Source organism: Oryctolagus cuniculus, chromosome 9 (assembly GCF_051225735.1).
Source record: "Oryctolagus cuniculus isolate XC-2025 breed Fujian yellow rabbit chromosome 9, ASM5122573v1, whole genome shotgun sequence".
In the NCBI taxonomy this organism is placed as follows: domain Eukaryota; kingdom Metazoa; phylum Chordata; class Mammalia; order Lagomorpha; family Leporidae; genus Oryctolagus; species Oryctolagus cuniculus.
In genome coordinates, this window is record NC_142875.1 from 112,891,307 (window position 1) to 112,915,020 (window position 23,714).

The 23,714-nt window shown below is 41.7% G+C and overlaps 2 protein-coding genes and 1 pseudogene across 6 annotated transcripts in view; 2 read left to right on the forward strand and 1 right to left on the reverse strand.

The window, feature by feature from the left end:
• The window catches only part of PDE6H (phosphodiesterase 6H), a 203,446-nt gene that overhangs the window by 40,222 nt on the left and 139,510 nt on the right, over window positions 1-23,714 (forward strand). The window lies entirely within an intron of this gene.
• ART4 (ADP-ribosyltransferase 4 (inactive) (Dombrock blood group)) lies at window positions 52-14,409 on the reverse strand. Its single transcript, XM_008259588.5, has 3 exons — window positions 13,287-14,409; window positions 9,370-10,078; window positions 52-186 (listed from the first exon to the last, which is right to left on the reverse strand). Exons 1-3 carry the CDS (start codon window positions 13,365-13,367, stop codon window positions 95-97), a joined length of 882 nt encoding a protein of 293 aa, XP_008257810.2. The 5' UTR covers window positions 13,368-14,409; the 3' UTR covers window positions 52-94.
• On the forward strand, window positions 19,752-20,328 carry LOC149124733 (large ribosomal subunit protein eL15 pseudogene; annotated as a pseudogene).

Genomic DNA, 23,714 nt, shown 5'->3' on the forward strand with positions numbered 1-23,714 from the left:
GTCCTTCCTGGCAAATGCATTCCCATTTGTAGCCAAATATCCAATAGAACATTTTCATTTAGATATTTTTTTATTAAAGGAGCCACAGATTCCTTTATATCCCATTTAGGAGGGGGAAGATGACACTGGTCAAAAAGAAAAGAAAAATATTAACTATAGGAGTAGGGGTGTACTTCTTGCTGGAATCTGTAAAAACAAAACAAAACAGAAATTAGAGATATTTTAGGTAGCAGATTTTTTTAAAAGTAGTTAATTTCTCCTCTCACTTAACAGAGAAAATTACTTATAAAAACATTTGAAATTAGTTACTTTAAGCAAAGTATTCTGTTTCATTTTTCTAACAGAATTTAACTTGCTTATGTTGCAGATAATGAAGCAAGTAGCAAAAGGTTTAGAGATTTACCTTAGATTACACTTCCATTGGGTAGAGATTTCATGATTTTCCACCTTTATCACCATCGATAGTATTATCATCACCACTCTCCACCTTAATTATCTTCTTTGTTACCACTGTGAAAGCTAACATTAAGTACTTGCCATATATTAATTCATTTTATCTTCACAACAAATCTATGAGGAATTTATTTTCATTGTCCTCATTTAAAACATTGTTTAACTTTCTTTTATTTGGAAGGCAGAGAGAGAAAGAAGACAGAGAAAGGATTTCCATCTGCTTGTTCACTCCCTAAATGCCTGCAACAGTCAGAGTTGGGCCTCACTGAAACCATGAAGGAGCCTAGAATTTAATCTGCATTTCCCATGTGTGTGGCAGGGACCTAAGAACTTGAGCCATCACCTGCCGCCTCCCAGACTGCACAGTAGCAGGAAGCTGGAATTGTTTTTGGAGCAAGATGCAGGCATCCCAAATGGTATCCTAAACACTGTGCCAAATGCCCATGCCTATCCTTACTTTTTATTGATGAGACTATGGCAAATGTGAAGAAACTTGCCATATGTCACAGGTCTAGTAAGTAGTGTAGGCAGCATTCACATTTAGGCCATCTGACTCAACTCTGTGTCATAACCACTGTGTTGTCAGTCCATACATTGCATATCCATTCACAGATTTTTTTTGAATTGCAAAGCACACAAGAAGTAGTGAGTCTTGCTTGCTGTGTTGTGTGTGTGTGTGTGTGTACATGTGTTGATACATACACACCTTTCATAGGAACTGTGGGAGAGGTTAACAGCTAGTGAGTTTTGACTGATGGAAACAAAACTAGAAAACAAAAACATTGCTGCCAGGTATGAGTCTTGATTGGGAATACAGTGGGCTAGGGAAGAGAGGGAGAGGGAAATCTAAAAATGGTCTATATAAAGATTGGGTCTCTTCTTCAACCAGTCTTCACCGGTGTTTAGGGTAGAAAAGATGTTTGAGATAGAAAAAGACTCTAGTCTAATTGCCTCAATCTACTCAGTTTTTGACAGGGTGACCAGATGAGGGAGAAAATATTTTCATAATGTGTAAAATCTTTTTGACTTACTGGAATTTCAGTTTGGGATCAGAAACCTACATCTACATCTGTATCCATATCTTCAGTAATTTTCAAAACCCAAATTTTTTACCAATAACAAGGAAATTAATAGTGAATATATTTTTTAAACTTTTTTCAAAGTTTGTGTTAAAGTTGTACATTCTGAATCCCCTCAGAGACCTCGGAACCATTAGTACCACTCTGGTGGGTTAGTCATTAGAATGATTCTCATTTTGTGTTTTGTTTTCTCCTTATAGAGGTTGGAGATCACATAGCTTTCCAACTCCATCCTCTATAACTTCTTAATGGGATAAGATTCTACTGAAAGGATTTATCAAAAAAAATGGTGGCAGAACAGGAGTATAACAGAAAAATCTGTTTTGGAGATGATTAGCTTTGGTGTTGAATCTCTGTCTCTAGCAGTCTTACCCTGACCATGCTAATTGCTTTCATTGAGTCTTAACTTTCTCATGTAAAAAATGAGAGCGTCTCAATGGATTTTGGAAACACTTTTATCACTACCACTACCACAGTTATTACTACCACAACCACCTCTAACCAAATCAGAACTTAGTATGTATTTAGTGAGTACAGTAATATATTCAGTAACCAGTGTTATCCTCAGAGCATCCTTATGAAATTGACACTATTATCTCTAATGTGCAGATGAGGGAAGTTAAGGCAAGGAGAGCTTAAGTATCTCTGTGAGTCCACATGGTAACATGAGCTCATACACTGAACTTAAGGAACTTAAATGTCCATTCTCATTCCTCATCAAACTTAGCGTATCAACCACGTTTATCATAGTTTACAACTCTCTCTTCCCTGATACTCTTCACTTTGCTCCTAGGATCCCACCTCTATTGGTTTTCTCCTCTCTCACCAGCCATTCCTTCTCAGTATTCTTTCTTTATTTCTTCTCATCCTGAGCTTATAAAATTGTGGAGTGCCCTGAGAAATGGTCCTTAGACAGCTTCTCTTCTTTATGTAAACACTGCTGTGGAGAGCTCATCTTATCTCATGTCTTTGAATATCACCCGTACCCCACTGATTGCAAATTTGCCTTTCTAGCCTGTGTCACTCTTTTGAATTCTGGGCTCTTGCATTCCTGTCAATCAGACGTCTATACTTGGAAGACTGTTTTATATGTCTGATACAACATGTCTGATACTAAATTCCTGTACCAGGCCTCAGCATTCATATCAGTACAGTAGGGTCAACAACCCAACTTTATGCCGCAGTCTCTGCCATCTACAAGCTTCTGTATCTCAGTAAATGCCAACGCTATCCTTTCAGTTACTCAAGCCCAAACCTTACAGCCATCCTGCACTCCTCTTGCTCTCTGACTGTTCACAGCTAGTATGTCAGGAAGTTCTCTTGTTTTAATCTTCAGAATATATAATGAACCAGGTCAAATATTGCCACTTCCCTTGCTACCATCTTCAATTCTCATTTGGATTATTTTTTTTTAAAAGTTATTTACTTGAAAAGTAAAGAGAGAGAGAGAGAGAGAGAGATTGAGATCTAGGTATCTTCCACTCTCTGGTTCACTCCTCAGATGCTGCAACAACTTAGGCTGGGCCAATCAGAGGCCAGAAGGCAGACTCCATCCAGGTCTCCTATGTGGGTAAAAGGGACCCAGACACTTTGGCCATCTTCCATTGCTTTCTCAGGCATATTAGCAGGGGCTGGATTGGAAATGGAGCAGCTAGGACTTGAACCCATGTTCACATGGAATGCCAGCATTGCAGGGGATGCTTAAGCTGCTGTGCCACAATACTGGCCCATCTTGTTTGGATTATTAAGTAGCCTCCTAACTAGTGTCTCTCCTTTAACTTTGCAGTCTATTCTCAATGGAGCTGTGAGATCAATTCTATTAAAATCTAAGTGAAATTTTCTATCCTCTGTCCGAAACCTTCCAATAGTTCCCATGTGATTAACAGGAAAAAGTCAAAACACTTAATCTAGTGTTAGGCAAATTCTCTCCAAAGCCTCTATCAAAATTCAGAGCGTAATGAGTGTTAAATTTTTAAGATATTAACTAGTCAAAATTTGTCACCATGTGAAAAGTACTTTCCCAGAAATTTTCAGCTTTATTTATAAGGGTGGGTGGGTGCCAAGAGCTATCACAACATTTCTGCAAGGCAAGCATTCCTTCCATTTTACAAATGAAGAAACAGGCTCTGGAGTTAAGTCATTTCACAAGGCCCTACTGCTAACATATACCCAGATCTTTCTGGCTCCAAAGTCTGTTCATTTTCCACATGCCACATGTTCTTCCAGATTCATTTGGTTACTTATTCTTTCATCCATTCATTTGAGACAGACACTCCTTCAAGGTCAGTGTGATGCACAAATAGAGAAAGCTAGTTTTAGAGAATTGAAGCCCAGAATAAAAGAAAACAGGAAAAAATAGTAGGTTGATAAACTAAATAATGGTAATAGCAATAGTAGCTTAAATGTTTTGTGTACTTACCTACGTCACACACTGTTCTAAGAACTTTTACATGCATTATTTAATTTTCTCCAAGCTAGAATCTTGTAAAGTAGTTTTTTTTTAAATTCCTATGTATATGTAAGGAAACCCAGGCACAGAGACTAAGCCATTTGTCCATGTTATCACTGCTAGTAGCTGACAAAGTTTACATATAAAATGAGGCTTATTACAAACAATTGGCTGCATTTTTTAGAGACATGTTAAGAATTTTGATTATGTGAAACATTTTAACAAATGAAACTCTTCTTTGTGAATCCATCGATACAGAACAGAGCATGTATTTTGTGAGTCTGCAGATTTTTGGCACAGATATGTTGCTGAAAGAAGCAACAGTTAAGGGCAAATAACTAATTAACATTCTGTTAACATATTTGAAGTCTTCTAGTGGGCATGGAAACATTTGTTCCTATGGTAACGAGTGTAGATCCCGGGAGGGGTGATAGAAGAGTCAGAGGGGAAAGCCTTTAGTTTAGAATGCTTTTTCTTTTGCAAATGTACTCCTTTAAATGTATTATGCTATTTGACCTCTTGACTCTCTGAAGGTGAGAATTCCTGGGAGTATTTTGACCTTGAGTTACAAATCAGCAGGATCAATTTTGACATCAAGTGAAGGTCTGGCAAACCCATTTTAGTACACCTCCTTTCATTGGTGGAATTATAGTTTCTGGACTGGCTGATTTGAAGGTCTTCCTGGTGTCTTTCAGTGTTCTGCCTATCCGACTAAGAGGGAACAGGGAGGAAACGTGATTCACCTGCCTCAGAGAGACTCTGGGGGAAATTGAATAGCTTGTGGCTTCTGTTAGTGAAAAAAAACCAAAACAATTGAAAGATTGAGAAATAGTCTCCTGAGAGGACTCCGTGTCTGTAAAGAAATATCAAGTGTGGATTCCCGAAGCTGGGCTAGTGGGAGGAGTGAAGGAGCAATAGCAGCTAACTAGAAAATCAGGTCTGGGGATTCTACTGATCTTACTCACTTACAGGAAGTGTAACCAGGTATAAAATAACATAAGCCAACAATTTTTTCTGCTTAACTGTAAAACTGGGAAGCTGATGCTTCAGGCCTGGACTAGCAGCTTCCTGCTTACCCATGTCCTAAGGCACAAATTCCTTGTTCTTTATCTCAACTTCTTTTCCAGAGCAGGGGCATCTGGTCAGGCTAGATCTACTTTCATCACCCATGGACCTCAGGGAACATCATGGTGAAGTGATGCATGAAGAAGGAATGCATTATCTATGATCTAGTTACAAGCCCTGGCTCCTGACACCAGAGACCTGCAGCTTTTTTTGTGATTTCACGGAACCAACACCCGCTTCCTTTTAGCCCCTTTATAAACCCTCAGATACCCTCACCCCACAGTTTTGGGATCCTTGAGGTTCGGAAGTCTGCTATGCTCTAAATTTGTAGGCAGATTAAATTTCCTTCACTCCATAACCTTGTCCTTGTTATTTTGATTTGGCACCAGGGACGGGGACCCACTTGTCTATAACAAGAAGGACCCCCATATTAGACAGACACACTACCGCCCCCATCACATGGTTCATACATGCATCAGCCCCATGCTATTCCAGGTTGTTGGGGTAAGTAGAGCATTGTTTACCCATTAACAGAAACATTCCGTAGCTTACTGAGGGGAAAAAAATGCTGTATCTAATAAATGAAAACATTCTGAAGCCAAGAAAGCTTTTTGTTTTTAATTGTAGAGATGTGTAGATAGAGTGGGTCCAACAAACTGACTGTGTTAACAACCAGTCAATGAGGTCTAGGTAGATAAGGCCAAATCAGAGAATGGACCAGAGTTCTCTGCAACTTTAAGAGTCCAGTATCAAAGGAAAAGGGCATCATTGCATCCTGGGTTTATTCCTCTCTGTCTTTTATCTTCCAGATAATTTCTTATCTGTAGTGGCTAGGAAAATGCTCCAATTCCATCTCTGGGTTGAAATGTGATATGTCTGACTTATCTCTTCCCTCTTCAGTTTATAGAGAAAAACATCAGTCTCCATGACCAATTGTATTTTTATTAACTGTTTATAAGGTCTTTTCCCAAGGTTCTAATTGGTACATTTCTATAAGAAAAATTTAGTCTGGTAATGCCATTGTGAATGACCACATCTGATCATTTCTGATTAAAGATCCTTACTCTTGACTAGAGATTGAAATTGGTAGTATATTTTCCCTCTCTAGGTTTTCAAGTATTGGAACTGTTTTTGGTTACCTTATCCAAGCCCAGATCACTCAGAGGTGTCAAAGAGAATCCCTCATTTATTATTGACTACATTGCAGTCATCTGTGGGTGTGAATTAATTCATATATGATAGTAACATGCTTTGTCCTTCTAAATCAAATAGGGCACAGTATTTGCTACAGAACTCTCTTTCTGTGAAATGACTTTATGGAAATATAAAAGATAAAAATAAATCAGCCAAGTCTTAAAAAGGAGCTTAACTTTTTTGATTGATACCTCTTAATTTCTCCTGCTTCCATTCATTTTTCTTCTTCTTCTTCTTCTTTTTTTTTTTTTTTTAAACAGGCAGAGTGGACAGTGAGAGAGAGAGACAGAGTGAAAGGTCTTCCTTTACCGTTGGTTCACCCTCCAATGGCCGCCGCAGCCGGCGCACTGAGGCTGGCGCACTGTGGCTGGCGCACTGCGCTGATCCGAAGGCAGGAGCCAGGTGCTTCTCCTGGTCTCCCATGGGGTGCAGGACCCAAGCACTTGGGCCATCCTCCACTGCACTCCCGGGCCACAGCAGAGAGCTGGCCTGGAAGAGGGGCAACCGGGACAGAATCCGGCACCCTGACCGGGACTAGAATCTGGTGTGCTGGCGCCGCTAGGCGGAGGATTAGCCTATTGAGCCGCGGTGCCAGCTCATTTTTCATAATATCATAAGAGCTCTTTCTAAAATATTGATCTAGTTGGTATTACATTCCTTAAAAACTTCTAACAACTTTTATTACCTACAGCATGTAGTTTAAAAGCCCTGAGTATGGAATACCAGACCTTTACTTCCAGGCTCTAGCTAAGCTCTCCCACCTGGGTAAGTGACTACTCTTTTCCTGCTCCTATACCCTTCCTACATCCTACACAACCTGCACCCCAGCCATCCAGAAGTTCAGAGATACCCTGAGGACATTGTACTGTCTGAAATCCCTGTGACTTGGCATATGCTCTTCTCTGCTTGAAAAGACTTTTCCGTTATTTTACTGAAAACCCTCATGCTCATGTCAAGACTCCCTATTGTGGGGCTTGGCATTATGGGACAGCAGGTTAATCCACTGCCTGTAACACCAGCATCCCATGAGCACCAGTTCAAGTCTGGGCTGCTCCACCTCCAATCCAGCTCCCTGCTAAGGTCCTGGGAAAGTAGCAGAAGATGGCCCAAGTCCTTGGGCCTCTGCCACCCATGTGGGAGATCTTGATGGAGTTCTAGATTTGTGGCTTCAACTTCGACTAGCCCTGGCCATCGTGGCCCTTTGGGAAGTGAACCAGGTAGATAGAAGAATCTCTCTTTCTCTTTCTCTCTATAACTCTGCCTTTCAAGTAAATAAATAAATCTGTTTTTAAAAGACCCCCCTTGTGTTTCTGCCTTACTTCCCTCGGGGAGAATGAGGTCCTTCCTGCACTTAGCAGCCACAAACCATTGCTTAGACATTTGGATAGATATTTGTTCATGTTTCCCTTTCTCATTAGACTAAGCCTTCTCCCAAGACAATGATTTTACTTTATTCATCCTGTATGAAAGCTTCCTATCACAGTAGAAAACAGTTGATAAGTGGAAAATTAATGAATATATTTTGCTTCCTACTTTAATTTTAGAACTTCTTAATCTTGTAGTGACTTATGACAAAAATGAGTTTGAGGGAGAAGATAAAAATGCTATATTTACATGTTATCTTTTGAAGATTCAGTCTGTCTGGAATTTTCTTGCATAACACAACAGTCTCCCTTATTTATGGTTTCACTTTCTACAGTTTCAGTTACCTATAGTTCACTGCAATACAAAAGTATTAAATGGAAAATTCCAGAAATTATTCATAAGTTTCAAATTGAGCACTATTTTGAGTAGCATAATGAAATTTCTTTATGACCTGTTCTTTTCAGCCCTGGACATAAATCATTCCTTGTCTAGGGTATCCATGTTGTATATGCAACTTTGCCATGATATATATGGCTGCTCTCTTGGTTATAGAATCTGCTATGTTGTATCACAGTTCTTGTGTTTAAGTAGCCTTTCTGTCACAATGCTTGTATCATTCATCATTCACCTCATTTCACATAGGCATTCAAAACTTCACATCATCACAAGAAAGGTGAATACCATATAATAAGATTTTGAGAGGTAGCTGGAAAGTGAGAATATACAATTTTTTGCAGTATATTGTAATTCTTTTTCATTATGCTGTGTATTAACTTCAGGTATATATGTATAGGAAAAACATAGTATATGTATTTATAGGGTTCAGTACTATCCATAGTTTTAGTTGTACCGTGGGGGACTTGTAATACATCTCACAAGTTTAAAGGGGAACTACTGTGATGCTATGATTGAAATTGAGGTAGTTGAAGAGAAAGACGAGAGAAAAAAACAAGAAATAAAGCATGTGTTCTCTAATCTGTCGGTTTGAACACTACTGGATACTGAGATCTATATTTTTGGTATTTTTCCCCCCAAGCCCACTTAGAAAAAATAACTTTTATAAAATAATCATGGTGGGGCTGGCACTGAGGCATAGCAGGTTAAGCCTCTACTGTGATGCTGGCATCCCATATGGGTGCCAGTTCCAGACCTGACTGTTCCACTTCCCATCCAGCTCCCTGCTAATGTGCCTGGGAAAAAAGTGGAAGATGGCCTAAGTGCTTGGGTTCCTGCACCCATGTGGGAGAGCCAGAGGAAGCTCTGGGCTTCTGGCTTCAGCCTGGTGCAGCCCTGGCCTTTGTTGCCATTTGGGGAGTGAACCAGTAGATGGAAGATCACTCTGTCTCTGTGTAACTCTGCCTTTCAATATAAATGAATAAAAGTCATGGTCTGTGATTCTGACAAGAGTAGATTCAACTTAGATCAATAATACATTTTAGGGGCTGGTGCTATGGTGTAGTGGGTAAAGTTGCTGCCTGCAGTGCCAGCATTCCATATAGGTGCCGGTTTGAGCCCAAGCTGCTCCATTTCTGATCCAGCTCCCTGCTCATGTGTCCAGGAAAGCAGTACAAGATGGCCCAAGTCCTTGCACCCCTGCACCTTCATGGGAGACCTGGAAGAAACTCATGGCTCCTGGCTTCAGATCTGCCCAGCTCTGGCCTTTGCGGCCATTTGGAAGAGTGAACCAGCAGATGGAAGACATCTCTGCCTCTGCCTCTCTGTAACTTTACCTTCAAATAAATAAATAAATCTTTTAAAAAATACCTTTTAGCAGCTGGCAGTTATATGTGCTCAGATTCCCAGCTGACCGCAATTGCACCCAGTATCCTCCTGGATAGTAGCTCATATTTGTGACCTCAAACAACTCATAGGGAGGTATTAGGACTTCTTTCTTGAGGGAGAAGTCTTGTACAGGTGCACCCAGGCAAGTCAGTATGGTAAATAGTGTTTGGTTTCCAAACTTCTGTGCTTCTTCTCTTAAGAGGGAGGTGTAGAGGAATTGGCCAAATCGAACGATGGCCCCTATGTAGGCCTCAAAGTAGACATCCTTGGTGCCATGATGCACCTCATAACACAGACTGTTGTTCTTCATGACCATCTCTTTCCTCAGCAGCTGGACTGCTGAGGTCAGGTAGTAGTGTAGATATTTGAAATGGAACGAATGTTCATACTGCTGTGGAGTCCTGGCAACACTGGTCATGGCCCTCATAAAGTCAGAGCGAACATTGCTGTTCAATGTATAAACCAAGATGGCCACAGCATGTGTAATAGTCATGTTCTCGGGGAGAGCTTTTGCTAGGTTCAGCCAGGTTAAGTGGGCTTTTTGCCATACCCTGGAGTAGTTCTTATGGGCTTGCAGCTCTTTCATGAAATAATCTCCTTGACTTAACTCCTCCATGACCTGTTTGCTACAGCCTTGGTATTGATCATCAAAGGAATCTGGTGCCAAGTCAAAGTTGATTTTAATTGCAACCTGGAAGTAAAGAAAAATCTTACTTTTAATTTCCCAAACCAGTTGGTAAATGTAGTAGCAGATTTGCTTCACTGTATATAGCCAAATATCCCCAAAACAAAGATTTGTTGATTATGTTACATCTTGTCCTTTTAGCATCATTGACCTGTGCCAAAGATTGAACTTGGTTGGCTGAACATCAATGAAAGATGAAAATACTCATCAAAAGTTCACCTTTCCCTGGGAGGAAGTAACCCTTTTTATATCACTGAAATCACAGTGTTTTTGCATATTGGGTACTTTGAATAAAAAATAATAACCTTATAGTTTAATTAAATTAGATACTTCAATTCATGGAAAATAGAATTTTGAAAAATATTTGTTTTGGTGCAAAAAAACCTAAAGTACATAAGTACAAAGAGTCTTCAGAAACTCATGGAAAGTGTGTGTTATGAAGAAACTATGATGGATTTAATTTTTTCACTTATTAACTTATCTTTAAAATTTACATTTATTTATATGAAAGGCACAATAATAGACACACACACACGAGAGAGAGAGAGAGAGAAAGAGAGAAAGAGGTGTGGGAGATATAGATATCTTTCATCTGCTTGTTCATTCCCCAAATGCCTACAATAGTGGGGTTGGGCTAGGCTGAAGTCAGAAGGAACCAGGTGGTAGGGAACCAAGTACTTGAGCCACCACTTGTTAACTCCCAAGTTTCACATGAGCAGGAGCTAGATTGAAAGTGAAGGGAAGACTTGAATCTAGGTACTCTGAAATGGGATGTGGGCATCCCAAGCAGTAGCTTAATCTGCTTTATCACAGTGCCTGAAATTTACCTTTTAATTCCATCTTTCCATAAATGTTTGAAGTACTTTCATACTTTGTGTTTCATCTATGTTCCTCCCCCTTCATATTTTCTCTTAAATGTTATAGGGATTATCTCTTTTATGAATGCTTAGAATCTATATAAAATGTTTGCCCACTTAATTTCAGAAAAGCCTTAAGGGATGAGTGGTATTAGGCTCTCCAAAGGGGCCTCCATTAAATTACAACCCTCCTGTCTTCTTAGATCCTGAAAAAACTGAGGAAAAAAAAGAACAAATGTGAAGGTTAACTATAATTTTTTTTATTGGATCATGCCGTTTTGGAGTACACATCTGCAAGTCTGAGGTCAAATAAGCTTGGTAAGAGTAAATTCCAGGGCCGGCGCCATGGCTCACTTGGCTAATCCATGGCCTGCAGCGCTGACACCCCGGGTTCTAGTCCCAGTTGCTCCTCTTCCAGTCCAGCTCTCTGCTGTGGCTTGGGAGGGCAGTGGAGGATGGCCCAAGTGCTTGGTCCCTGCACCCGCATGGGAGACCAGGAGGAAGCACCTGGCTCCTGGCGATCCTGGCTTCGAGTTGGCGTAGCACACAGGCCGCAGTGCGCTGGTTATAGCGGCCATTTGGGGAGTCAACCCAAGGAAGGAAGACCTTTCTCTCTGTCTCTCTCTCACTGTCTAACTCTGCCTGTCAAAAAAAAAAAAAAAAAAAAGTAAATTCCAGGTTGAGGCAGACTTGCCCCCTCAGTTGCAGGCAGTATTGCGCTGTGACCTGTCCAGGTGACATTCTTACAATGGAGGAACAAAGATCACATACCCTTTTGCCATCAGACTAACACCCAGGAAGAAGAAGCAGAGCAGAGCTCAACCCAATATACCCAGTTATTGCTTTTAAAACATTTTATTTATTTATTTACTTACTTACTTATTTATTGTATTGCTACCTATAAAGTGCATGTGTCCATGTCCAAAGGAGCAGAGTGAGTGAAGGGTGAAGAGAGGTGTCCTCTTCTTGGAAACCCAGAATGGGAAAAAGATATTCTTTTCTAATGTGCGGCCAGTTGAATATCACTTATTGACAGCTAATGCTGCTAAACTGAAGTTAGGGGACTGAAAAAAAAGTCCACTAAGCCATAACAGTTTGCCATTTAGAGCCTTAGCTGAATTATCTAAATCCAAATAGATGCTTCTTTCTGAACAATGCAATGATGCTTTATACATAAATAGTACTAAGGTGCATGTTGAAAGACAAGAGTCCATCCAGTCAATGTTAAGTATGTTGAGACTGGAACTCAAAAACACACCATTGGATGTTTTTACTGTATTATTTGTGAGATATCATCTGGTGTGTAAACTAGGACAGATTTTTAAGACAGATTAAATAATTTTAACCAGTAAAGGCATTGTGGCTCAGTGGGTTAAGTTGTTACCTGAGATGCTAGTATCCCAAATGAGTGCTGGTTTGAGTCCTGGCTGTTCCACTTCTCACCCAGCTCTCTGCTAATGCACCTGGGAAAGCAATAGAAGATGGCCCAAGTTCTTAGGCCCCTGGACCAGGATGAAGTTCCTGGCCATTTGGGGAGTTAACCAGCAAATAAAAGATCTCTGTCTTTCCTTTGCTTGCTCTCTATAACTCTGCCTTTCAAACAAACAAATAAATAAATCTTCATAAATAAATTTAACAATAATTCTTTACAGTAGATTTAAAAATATGTCTACAGAATCTATTTAAGCCAAAGCAAACAAAACCAATAATATCCTGTTACCAAACCTCATGATAAACTCCAAAATCTGTATTACTAGATCTCAAATATATTCTGTGATCTCTTAACATTAGATTATTTTTTCTTATGTAGAATTCTGTAGTACCATGCTTATAATTTCAGTTGATCTGTATAGTGCAGTTTAAAGACATAGATTTGGTTTATTTTGTATTATTTGTTATATGGAAACAAGATTTTACTTAATTTTAAGTGGAGAATCAAGAAAATAACTATGCAACTGGCTTTTATAATTCTAAATTTATAAACTCTAAAGAGGTCTACATTTTTAATAATTGCTTTCAGTTTTCACTAATACTATGCGGTTACTTCAAAAGTGAAATTAAAAGATTAGTTTGAGGCAAAAATCTTTGAAATCCATGCATTCAAGGGGTCTCCAAAAATTTTGTGGAAAGTGCCATATTATGAAAAAAATGGATTTCAAAATTCTTTTATACCACAATACACTTATCTTTTAATTCCATTTCTCATGAACTTTTGGAAGCATCCTTATATTTATTAAAATTATTGAATGAAAGTAGATCCCAAGTGAATAAAGTTTCGCTTATTTAGAGGTTGTCACCAGGTGAACGATCTGTTGGAGAATTTATCATAAAGAGATCATCCCCTCATCACCTCCTACCTCAGAACTCTTTGTGGATCTCTGCAGGCCAGAAAGGAGCAGCAGGAGGGGCAGCTGCCCCTTAAGGAGAAAGATTCTCATGGCCGCAGCTGCAGTAACCCCGGGAAGAAGAATCCTCCAGCACCTTTTGATCAATAGGCAGGAATGGCTTGTGTTGAAAGCACTTCTCCTTTGCTACTGCAACTTCATCTTGAAATGGGTTCTCCAGACTTCCCTTGGGTTTTTCTTTGAGTGAGTCTCAGCAAGAACTCTCCGTGATCCTGTCTGTGCTGAGACTTCTGTTGACCACCACCAACCAGCAGCTTTTCCCGGAGGTTGAAATCAACTCCAACTTCTTTGCTGAGTTGAAATTCCTTTGAAAGAGCCAGGCATGTGCACCAAATAAGGGTTTCGAAAGAGAATCCCTTAGTTTCCAGTTAAAAGGCACATCCCATATCTGATTTGTATTCAGGGGAATGCCAAAGGCCCATTAAGGGTCAGGTTCTGCAGTCTAGCCTTAATTTTCCCAGCAAGGCAGGAAGAAGCATGATCTGCACAGCATTTGAGGCCAGTGCATTATCTTGAGCCTCAGGCTTCTATTGTGAGTAATAAGATTGGCGCATGCAGGGCGGCTGGCAGGATTCCTCCTCAAGGTGGGACTCTGTCAAGCTCGGCTGGTGCGGCTGATAGGCCCTGCCCAGCATGGGCTGCCACGCCTTTTAGAGTGGTTGTCAGAAGGAAGGCTCTTTTTGCTGCTTTTCCATGGCACAATTGAAACTCTCTAATCCTTGCTGGCGGTGTGGCTCACTAGGCTAATCCTCCACCTGCAGTGCTGGCACACTGGGTTCTAGTCCTGGTCAGGGCGCCGGATTCTGTCCCGGTTGCTCCTCTTCCAGTCCAGCTCTCTGCTGTGTTCCGGGAAGGCAGTGGAGGATGGCCCAGGTCCTTGGGCCCTGCACCCGCATGGGAGACCAGGAGAAGCACCTGGCTCCTGGCTTCGAATCGGCCCAGCGTGCTGGCCGCAACGCACTGGCCGCTGGCTGTAGCACAAGTGTGGGGTAAACCAATGGAAAAAGGAAGACCTTTCTCTCTGTCTCTCACTGTCTAACTCTGCCTGTCAAAAAAAAAAAAAAAAAAGAAAGAAACTCTCGAATCCAGAGTTCTTCCCAATTTTCTCTTCTGAAAGCATTAGATCCACACTGTGCTAGTCTACAGTGAATTCTAATGATGACTGTCAGAAGACATGTAGGAGTAAAACTGACATGAATCAAGAGTAGGATTTAGTGTGTGAATTTAACCCCAGTGTTTAATTAAACACTTGCCTTTAGGCACTTCCCTTTCTAGTCTGAACATCCTTCCTCATTCCCAAATCCTGTGATAATTGTTTTTCTTGCTAATATTTCCTATCTATGCTTCCTGATGGACTATCTGACCGTTAAGTGAAACTAAATCCTATTCCTGGAAATGCTTTTCAGTAAGTATTTTTAATCTGATTTTTCTGATGATGGTAGCAGTTCTGCTAGACTAACAAATATTTTAGATATTTTCTAGAATATATAGAAAAATGCAAAGGAGGAAACAAAATTACCCATAACCCGTGACCTAAAATAAAGCCACTATTTAAATTTATATTTTGTTTTACACATACACATATATAAACACACACTGTGGAATGGAAATAATATACTATGAGGTTGTGCTTACCATTTTTTGCCTTAAAATTTGAATTTGTGTACTTATTTATTTGCAAGGAAGAGAAACAGAGAAAGAGGGATAGAGATTTCTTTCTGTTAGTTTACTTCCCAGGGCTGGGCCAGGCTGAAGCCAGGAGGCAGGAACTCAATCCAGATCTCTTACATAGGTGGCAGGGACTCAACTACTTGGACTATCACTTGCACTTTCCCAGGGTGCATATTAAGCTGGAATGGAGAGCAGAGCCAGGACTCAAACCCAGGCACTCAGCTATGGGATATGGGCATCTCAAGTAGGGGCTTAACCACTAAGACAAACTCCTACCCTGAACAGACTCTTGAATGACATTTAGTTGATTTCTCAATTCTCCCACTTCACGTTTGACTTGGCAAGATGCTTAACCTCTCTGTTCCTTAGTTGCTTCATGTGTTAAATGGAGATAACAGCGTGTACCTCACTGAAGTGTTGATACCTTTTTTTTTAAAAAGATTTATTTATTTATTTATTTGCAAGAGAGAGAGGAGAAGCAGAGAGAGAGTGAGAGAGAGAGAAAGAGAGAGAGAGAGGTCTTCCATCTGCTGGTTCACTCCCCAATTGGCTGCAATGGCCGGAGCTACGTTGATCCGAAGCCAGGAACCAGGAGCTTCTTCCGGGTCTTCCACGCGGGTGCAGGGGCCCAAGTACTTGGGTCATCTTCTTACTGCTTTCCCAGGCCACAGCAGAGAGCTGGATCAGAAGTAGAGTAGCCGGGTCCCAACCGGGCGTCCATATGGGATGCGGGCGTTTTAGGCCAGGGCGTTAATCTGCTGCGCCACAGCGCAAGCCCTGGGTTGATACCTTTATAACCCTTAAAACTGCATCTCATGCTTAGAAATTGTTTAACATATAAAAACAATTACCCTTTTTATGTACCGGTTTATTTAATAAAAAAATGTCTTCTATTCAGCTTGTTTTCAATTTTGCACTGTTATAATTAACAGTTTGGGAGCATATTTTAGGCATAAATCTGTTTCTGACAACTTTTTTTTTTTTAAAAAAAAAGATTTATTTTACTTGAAAGTCACAGTTACACAGGGAGAAGATAAGCAGAGAGAGAGAGAGAGAGAGATCGATCTTTCATGCTCTGGTTCACTGCCCAGATGGCCGCAATGGCCAGAACTGCACTGATCCGAAGCCAGGAGCCAGGAGCTTCTTCTGGGTCTCCCACGTGGGTGCAGAGGCCCAAGGACTTGGGCCATCTTCTACTACTTTCCCAGGCCACAGCAGAGAGCTGGATTGGAAATGGAGCAGCTGGGTCTCGAACCATCACCCATATGGGATGCCGGCACTGCAGGTGACGGCTTTACCTGCTACGCCACAGCGCTGCCCTCTCACAACTTTTAAAAAATTATTTATTTATTTATTTACTTGAAAGGCAGAGTTAGAGGGAGAGACAAACGCAGGCAATCTTCCATCAGCTGGTTCACTCCCCAAATGGCTGCCATGGCCAGGACTGGGCAAGGCCAAAGCCTGGACTCTCCAACTCCATCCAGGTCTCCCACGAGGGTGCTAGGGGTCCAAATACTTCCATATTCTGCTGCTTGCCCAGGCTCATTAGCAGTGAGCTGGTTAGAAAGTGGAGCAGTAGGGACTTAACTGGCACTCAGGCCATAGCTTAACTTATTAATTAACACACCACAACATCAGTCCCAAGTTTCTCAAAGTTTTTAAGACACAGTTCTAATGATGTGATCACTAAATAATGGAATGTTTAATTTTTGGATTAAATAGCAATCAGTGGCTATGTATGAAGGTATCCATTTAAAACTAAAAATTCTTAAGATTCCTCAATATCAATTGATACTTTGAGATATGGAATCATTATAAACAGAACTGGAATTACAGTCAGAAAATTTGAATTATGGGTCTAGTTCTGTTCATAATGTTGACTGAAAGAACTTAAACCACAAGGAATCTGTGCTGAAACTCAGTTTTCATAACTTTATAGATTTACCAAAATAAATAGGCAATAATGATTTTCTTCTATGAAAGGGTACTGTGTTTCAAGACCCTTTTGCCTATTATGTCAGCCCATGAGACAACCTTGTAAAGGTGACACCTTAACCTTCAAGTTACAGATGTGGTGGCTTAGGCCCTGTTAAGTCAAATGAAGTTTCTGCTATCATAGGCACTTTTCTCTCCCCTGCAGCTCACTTCCACTTCCAGAGTAAGACCACTAGAGGGCACCAGGAACTTTTGTAAGCTTTCCATGCCACTCCCTTGTTTACAACTTGGAGAAGGAGGAAGAGAGAGGAAGAGAGAGAAGGGGGTGGTGGAGAGGAAGTGAAAAGAGAGGAAGGGGAAAGAGAGAAAGACAGTGACAACTGGGATAAGAAAGACCTGAGGTCTCGTGTGTATGTGTACATTTCTGAGTTAAAATGAAAAAGTTTCCTCACAATGTTTAGAGTCATTAAAAATGATCTTTTGCCTCAAGGGCTGTTTTGTTGAGATGTCTATGTGAGAATTTAATATCAGTTAATTTAGAGTTTAGGGCACACTCACTCATTGTTAAATCTAATTATTCAAAACACAATCTATTTGTGCTGTCTTGATGGGTAAAAGGGGTGCAGGTTTTGAAATAGCGTAAATTTGTGTGAATTTTATCTCTGTCATGTCCTAGTTTTTGTGAATTTGAGCAAGTCATGTTCTCATTCTTGTTTCTTTAAATGTGAAAGTTAAAATGAGAACAGCAATATTGTGGGGCTATGTTGACAGTGAAATTGGGATACTCTATAAAATATCATGGAGTGGATCCATCTGCTCTATTGTCTTGCAAGCAGATTGATTAGAGACTGGAACAGGGACTCTTGGGAAAGACACTTCAGTTACATTCCCAGCTGTACACTTCTGTTGTTTTTGATCTTGGCCCAGCTACTAAACCTTTCTATTCTTATTTTCTAAGTCTCCTAATGCCAATGACATTTTGCAGTTGCTGAATGCCTTTTGGCTTTTCTCTCTCTCTCTTTCTCTCTCTCTCTCATATGTATGAGAGGCAAAAACAGATAGAAAGCTCCCTATGTTAGTTCATCCCCCAAATGCCTGCAATAGCTGAAGTTGGGCCAGGCCAGAGCTATTGCCAAGAGCAAGAAATTCAACCGAGGTCTTGACATGATGGCCCACCAATTACTTGAGTCTTCACTGCTGCATCCCAAGGTCAACATTAGCAGGAAGCTGGAGTTGGGAGATGGAGCTGTGAATTGAAGCCAGGCACTACAGTGTGGGATGTGGGCCTCCCAACTAGTGTCCTACCTGGTAGGCCAAATGCACATCCCTACTTAGATATTCCAAGACTAGCAATTCATATACAGTCCAGCACAATGAACATCAATTTTGTTAGTTTTTTATTAATATAAACAGGTTTTTCTAATTTTCTTGTTCTCTTTTCTAGTATGAATTCCAGACCTTCTAGACTAGTTTCCAAAGCTACTTTCAGAACATAGTTGAAGTAGGAGAGCCTTGTCCAGGGGTTAACTGTCTTTTGCTGCTAGCTTGAAGGCTTGGCAATGACTCTTCATAGCTCCAGTTTGGCTCTTGTTGAATTCCCTCAGATCTGTATAAATTTAGTCAGAGTATTTTATTGCCAGAAGTCCTTGCTGTTTACAGCAAAGCAATTTGATAGAGAATCCACAGTTCGGTTGTCAGAATGGTTTTGAGTTGTCCACATTAAAAAAAAAATGGTTTAAGGTGAACAATTCATGTATTTCATATATACAGGTTTAGGAGCATAGTGATACTTCCCACCCTAGCTTCCCTCCTTCCCACATGCCCACCCTCCTTCCTCCTTCCTTTCTTATTCTTTCTTTTAAATTTTATAACTTTCAGTTTATTTATACTCATAAGATTAACCCTACACCATGTAAAGAATAGGGCTTCATTCTTTTTATGACTGAGTAGCATTCCATAGTATACATATACCATAATTTCTTTATTCAGTCATCAGTTAATGGACATCTGGGTTGACTTCTTATCTTAGCTATTGTGAGTTGAACTGCAAGAAATGTGGGGGTGTAGGAAACTCTTTCATATTCTGAGTTCATTTTGTTTGAGTAAATTCCCAGGAATGTGATTACTGAATCATATGGTGTATCTACTTTCAGACTTAGATATCACCATACTGTCTACCACAATGGATATACTAGTTTACATTGTCACCAAAAGTGGATTAGGGAATCTTTTCCCTCACATCCTCACCAGCATTTGAGTTATCCATATTTAAACTTGGCAGTAAGCCGGCGCCGCGGCTCAATAAGCTAATCCTCCGCCTTGCGGCGCCGGCACACAGGGTTCTAGTCCTGGTCGGGGCGCCAGATTCTGTCCCGATTGCCCCTCTTCCAGGCCAGCTCTCTGCTATGGCCTGGGAGTGCAGTGGAGGATGGCCCAAGTGCTTGGGTCCCTGCACCCCATGGGAGACCAGGAGAAGCACCTGGCTCCTGCCTTCGGATCAGCGTGGTGCGCCGGCCACAGCGGCCATTGGAGGGTGAACCAACAGCAAAGAGGAAGACCTTTCTCTCTGTCTCTCTCACTGTCCACTCTGTAAAAAAAAAAAAAAAAAAAAAAAAAAAAAAAAAAAAAACAACAACAACAAAACCTAAATGTGGCAGTTTATCCTCCACACCCTAAGGAAGTAAGCAAAGCAACCTCAGTTGTTTCATATTTTATAGCCTTTTCATAGCTAAAAGTTTATACCTACAGAATGGTTGCAAGAATGGGACCAAAGCCTTTCTGTCAGCCAGCAGCCATCAGATGTGACCCAGTATGGGTGAATACAAGTACATCCAGGAGTTACGGAGAAAGAAGCAGTCGAATATGACACATTTTCTCTCCTGAGGGTCTGCTACTGACAGTACCTCCAGCTCTCCACACTTCACAGAGTGGCCACCATACCTGGCCTGACCAAGTGCTCAGACTGGGATACAAGGCCAAACTAAGTTATATCACACTTAGGATTCATGTGCATTGTAGTGGCTGCCCATGCCCGGTTCCTAAGGGTACAACCTACAGCAAGCCTGTTCATCATGGTGTTAAGCAGCTAAAATTTACATGAAGCCTTCAGTGTACTCTGGGGGCTCTGAGTCCTGAATTCTTACTGTGTTGCTGAAGGTTCTACATACAAATTCTTTTGAGGTTATCCTCATTGATCCGTTTCGCAAAGTCATCAGAAGAAATCCCGACACCTGGTGGATCACCAAACCAGTCCACAAGCACAGGGAGATGTGTGGGCTGACATCTGCAGGCTGCAAGAGTTGTGGCTTTGGAAAGGGACAAGTCCCACCACTCTATTGGTGGCTCTTATGCAGTCTGGAGAAGGTTCAGTGCCCTCCAGCTGTGCTGATACTGCTAACACCACTAATGTTTGTAAAATTCATACCTAGTCAACCGTTCATGTCTGCTGAAAGGTGTTATTTACCCATTAAAACTAGTCTGCATATTATTTTTTTAAAGGTTTATTTATTCGAAAGAGTTACACAGAAAGAGGAGAGGCAGAGAGAGAGAGAGAGAGAGTTCTTCCATCAGATGGTTCACTCCCCAGATGGCTGCAGTGGCCGGAGCTGCGCCGATCCAAAGCTAGAAGCCAGGAGCTTCTTCCAGGTCTCCCACATGGGTGCAGGGACCCAAGGACTTGGGCTGTCTTCTACTGCTATCCCAGGCCATAGCAGAGAACTGGATTGGAAGAGGAGCTGCCGGGACTAGACCCGGCACCCATATGGGATGCCGGTGCTTCAGGCCAGGGCATTAACCGGCTGAGCCACAGTGCTGGCCCGTCTGCAGATTATTTCATGAATGCTTCATAAAATTATGAAAGTTAAAAGTGCAATAATGTTTGAAGACTAAGGAAAAAAAAGAATGGTGCAAGTCTGATCCACATTCATGAACTGTTTTTGTTTTGCTCCAACAACTTTCATTCTCTCTTTTTGCTAAACCACTTCAGAGTAAATTGCAGACATTATGAACTTTTACCCTGAAATACCACAGCACTTATTTCATAAAACAAGGACATACTTATACAGAACCAGAACAAAATTGCCAATGTCATTTATAAAATACTGTCTAATTCATAGCCTACATTCAAAGTTCATTACTGTTCCTGTAACATCCTTTGCCTCTTTTCCAGATTAGAATTTGCATCCAGTAACCTCAGCTCTTTATTCGCCTTTTCTCCTTCTTCTTCTTCTTCAGCTTCTTCTCCTCTTCCCCCTCCTCCTCCCCTCCCCCCTCTTCCCTCTCCCCCTCCTCCTCTCCCTTCCCCTCTCCTCCTGCTTCCCTTTCCCCTCCTCCTCCTCTGCTTCTTTCTTCATTTATTTATTTGAAAGGCAGAGTTACAGAGAGCAGAGGCACAGAGAGAGAGAGAGACAGATCTTCCATCCACTGGTTCACTCTCTGGATGGCTGCATGTCTGGAGCTGTGCCGACCCAAAGCCAGGAACCAGGAGCCAGGAACTTCCTCTGGGTCTCCCACACAGGTGCAGTGGCCCAAGGACTTGGGTCATCTTCCACTACTTTCCCAGGCCATAGCAGAGAGCTGGATCAGAAGTAGAGCAGCAGGGACTCGAATTGGTGCCTTCCCTCCCTTCCTCTCCCCTCCCTCCCCACCCCGCCCCGCCCCGCCCCTCCCCTCCCCTCCCCTCCCTTTCCCTTCCCTTTCCTTCCCTCCCTTTTTCTAAGATTTGTTTATTTATTTGAAAGGCAGAGAGAGAAGTCCTCCATCCTTTGGTTCACTCCCCAGTTGGACACAATGGCTGGAGCTGTGCCAATCCGGACCCAGGAGCTTCTTCCAGGTCTCCCACATGGGTGCAGGGGCCCAAGACTTGGGCCATCTTCTACTGCTTTCCTAGGCCATAGCAGAGAGCTGGATCAGAAGTGGAGCAGCAGGGACTCGAACTGGCACCCATATGGGATGCTGGCATTGCATGCAGCAGCTCTACCCGCTGTGCCACAGTGCTGTTTTCATTATCTTCTACCCACTGTGAATCTCCTGTTCAACACTGGAGACAGAGTAACTTCTTCCCCATGTGCCCCACCTACAACAATTGGCATTCCATAAGTATGTGTTGTATAAATGAATGAATTAATACTTCCAAAGGTTAGTAACTGCGAACGTCCCACCATCCCAGGAAATTCATTCATTCTGGGACAGATGGGACAGAATTCTTAGTGGCCCAGAAGAGATTCTACTGCTGCATCCCATAGACAAGGCCTGTGTTCAGGTCTGTGCATAGGCCTGGAGACACAATGGGAAGCCAAAGACCTAACATAACTCTGGGACCATCCCAACACTGTGCTGGAGAAGAATGATTAAGAATGCCAGGGGCCGGCGCCATGGCGCAGTAGGTTAATCCTCCGCCTGCAGGCAGCATCCCATATGGGCGCTGGTTCTAGTTCCAGCTGCTCCTCTTCTGATCCAGCTCTCTGCTATGGCCTGGGAAAGCAGTAGAAGATGGCTCAAGTCCTTGGGCCCCTGCACATGCGTGGGAGACCGGGAAGAAGCACCTAGCTGCTGGCTTCGGATTGGCACAGCTCCGGCCGTTGCGGCCATTTGGGGAGTGAGCCAACGGATGGAAGACCTTTGTCTCTCCCTCTCACTGTAACTCTAGCTCTCAAATAAATAAATAAAATCTTTTTTTTTCTAAAGGCACAGAGCAATTTAAAAAAAAAGAATACCAGGGAAGATTGTTATCATATATCTTAGCCCATTTTCTATTGCTATAATGGAATACCACAGACTGGGTAATTCATAAAGAATACAAGTTTGTTTAGCTCACTGTTCCAGAGGCTGGGAAATCTAAGAGCATGGCTCTGAATGTGGTGAGGACCTTCTTGCTGTGTTCCAACATGGCAGAGGGCATCACACAGTAAGACAGAAAAAGTGTAACAGCTCTAGGTTTCTATCTGTATCCTGTGTAGTTAGCTACTTCCTTTGATTTCTACATGGTGTGTCTCTACTACTCTGTGCAGAGGGTGTAGTTCACAGAGGCTAAATGTTATTTTTCTCTTGATGGGTCATAGTAAGTAAATGATTTGTGTGCCTCAGAAGTCTGTCTCTTGGAGCAAGTGTTTGGCCTAATAGTTAAGATACCAGTTAAGACACCTGATTGGCGTGTCTGTGTCTGATTTCTAGCTGCAGCTCTAGATTCCAGCTTCCTACGAATTAAGACCCTGGGAAGTAATGGAGGTAGCTCAAGTGGTGGGTTCCTGCTACTCATGTAGGGGGACCTGGATTGAGTTCCCAGTTCTCGGTTTCACTCTGCCGTGTCCTGGCCTTAGTGGGCATTTGGGGAATGACCAGCAGATAGGAGCTTTTATATGAGTTCTTCTATGACTCTATTACTGTATTTTTCTTCTTGAACAAATAAGTCTGCCTCTTGAAACTTTGTTTTAACCTCTAACTCCACCCAAAATAATGGCTCTAACCCCATTCTCTACTTCTCTGGAATCCCAATCTACTGCCTAGAAATGTGAGAAATGTAAGTTAATCTCTCATATTCTCATTTATAGTCATGTCCTGGACAAATTGTAGCTTCTGCCCTCTACTAAAACCCAACAGGCTTTCTTGTTCATGTCAGCATTGCTTCTCTGGTGAGAGACTGGTTTTACTATCTGTTGCTGTCCCTGTGGAGATGGGAAGAGTGAACTATCTTTTCATGGAAGAGATACAGATAGAGAAAAATGGTTATTTCATGCTGCAGCTATTTTCCTCTTAGGTCTTATGAATGAAGTCAAT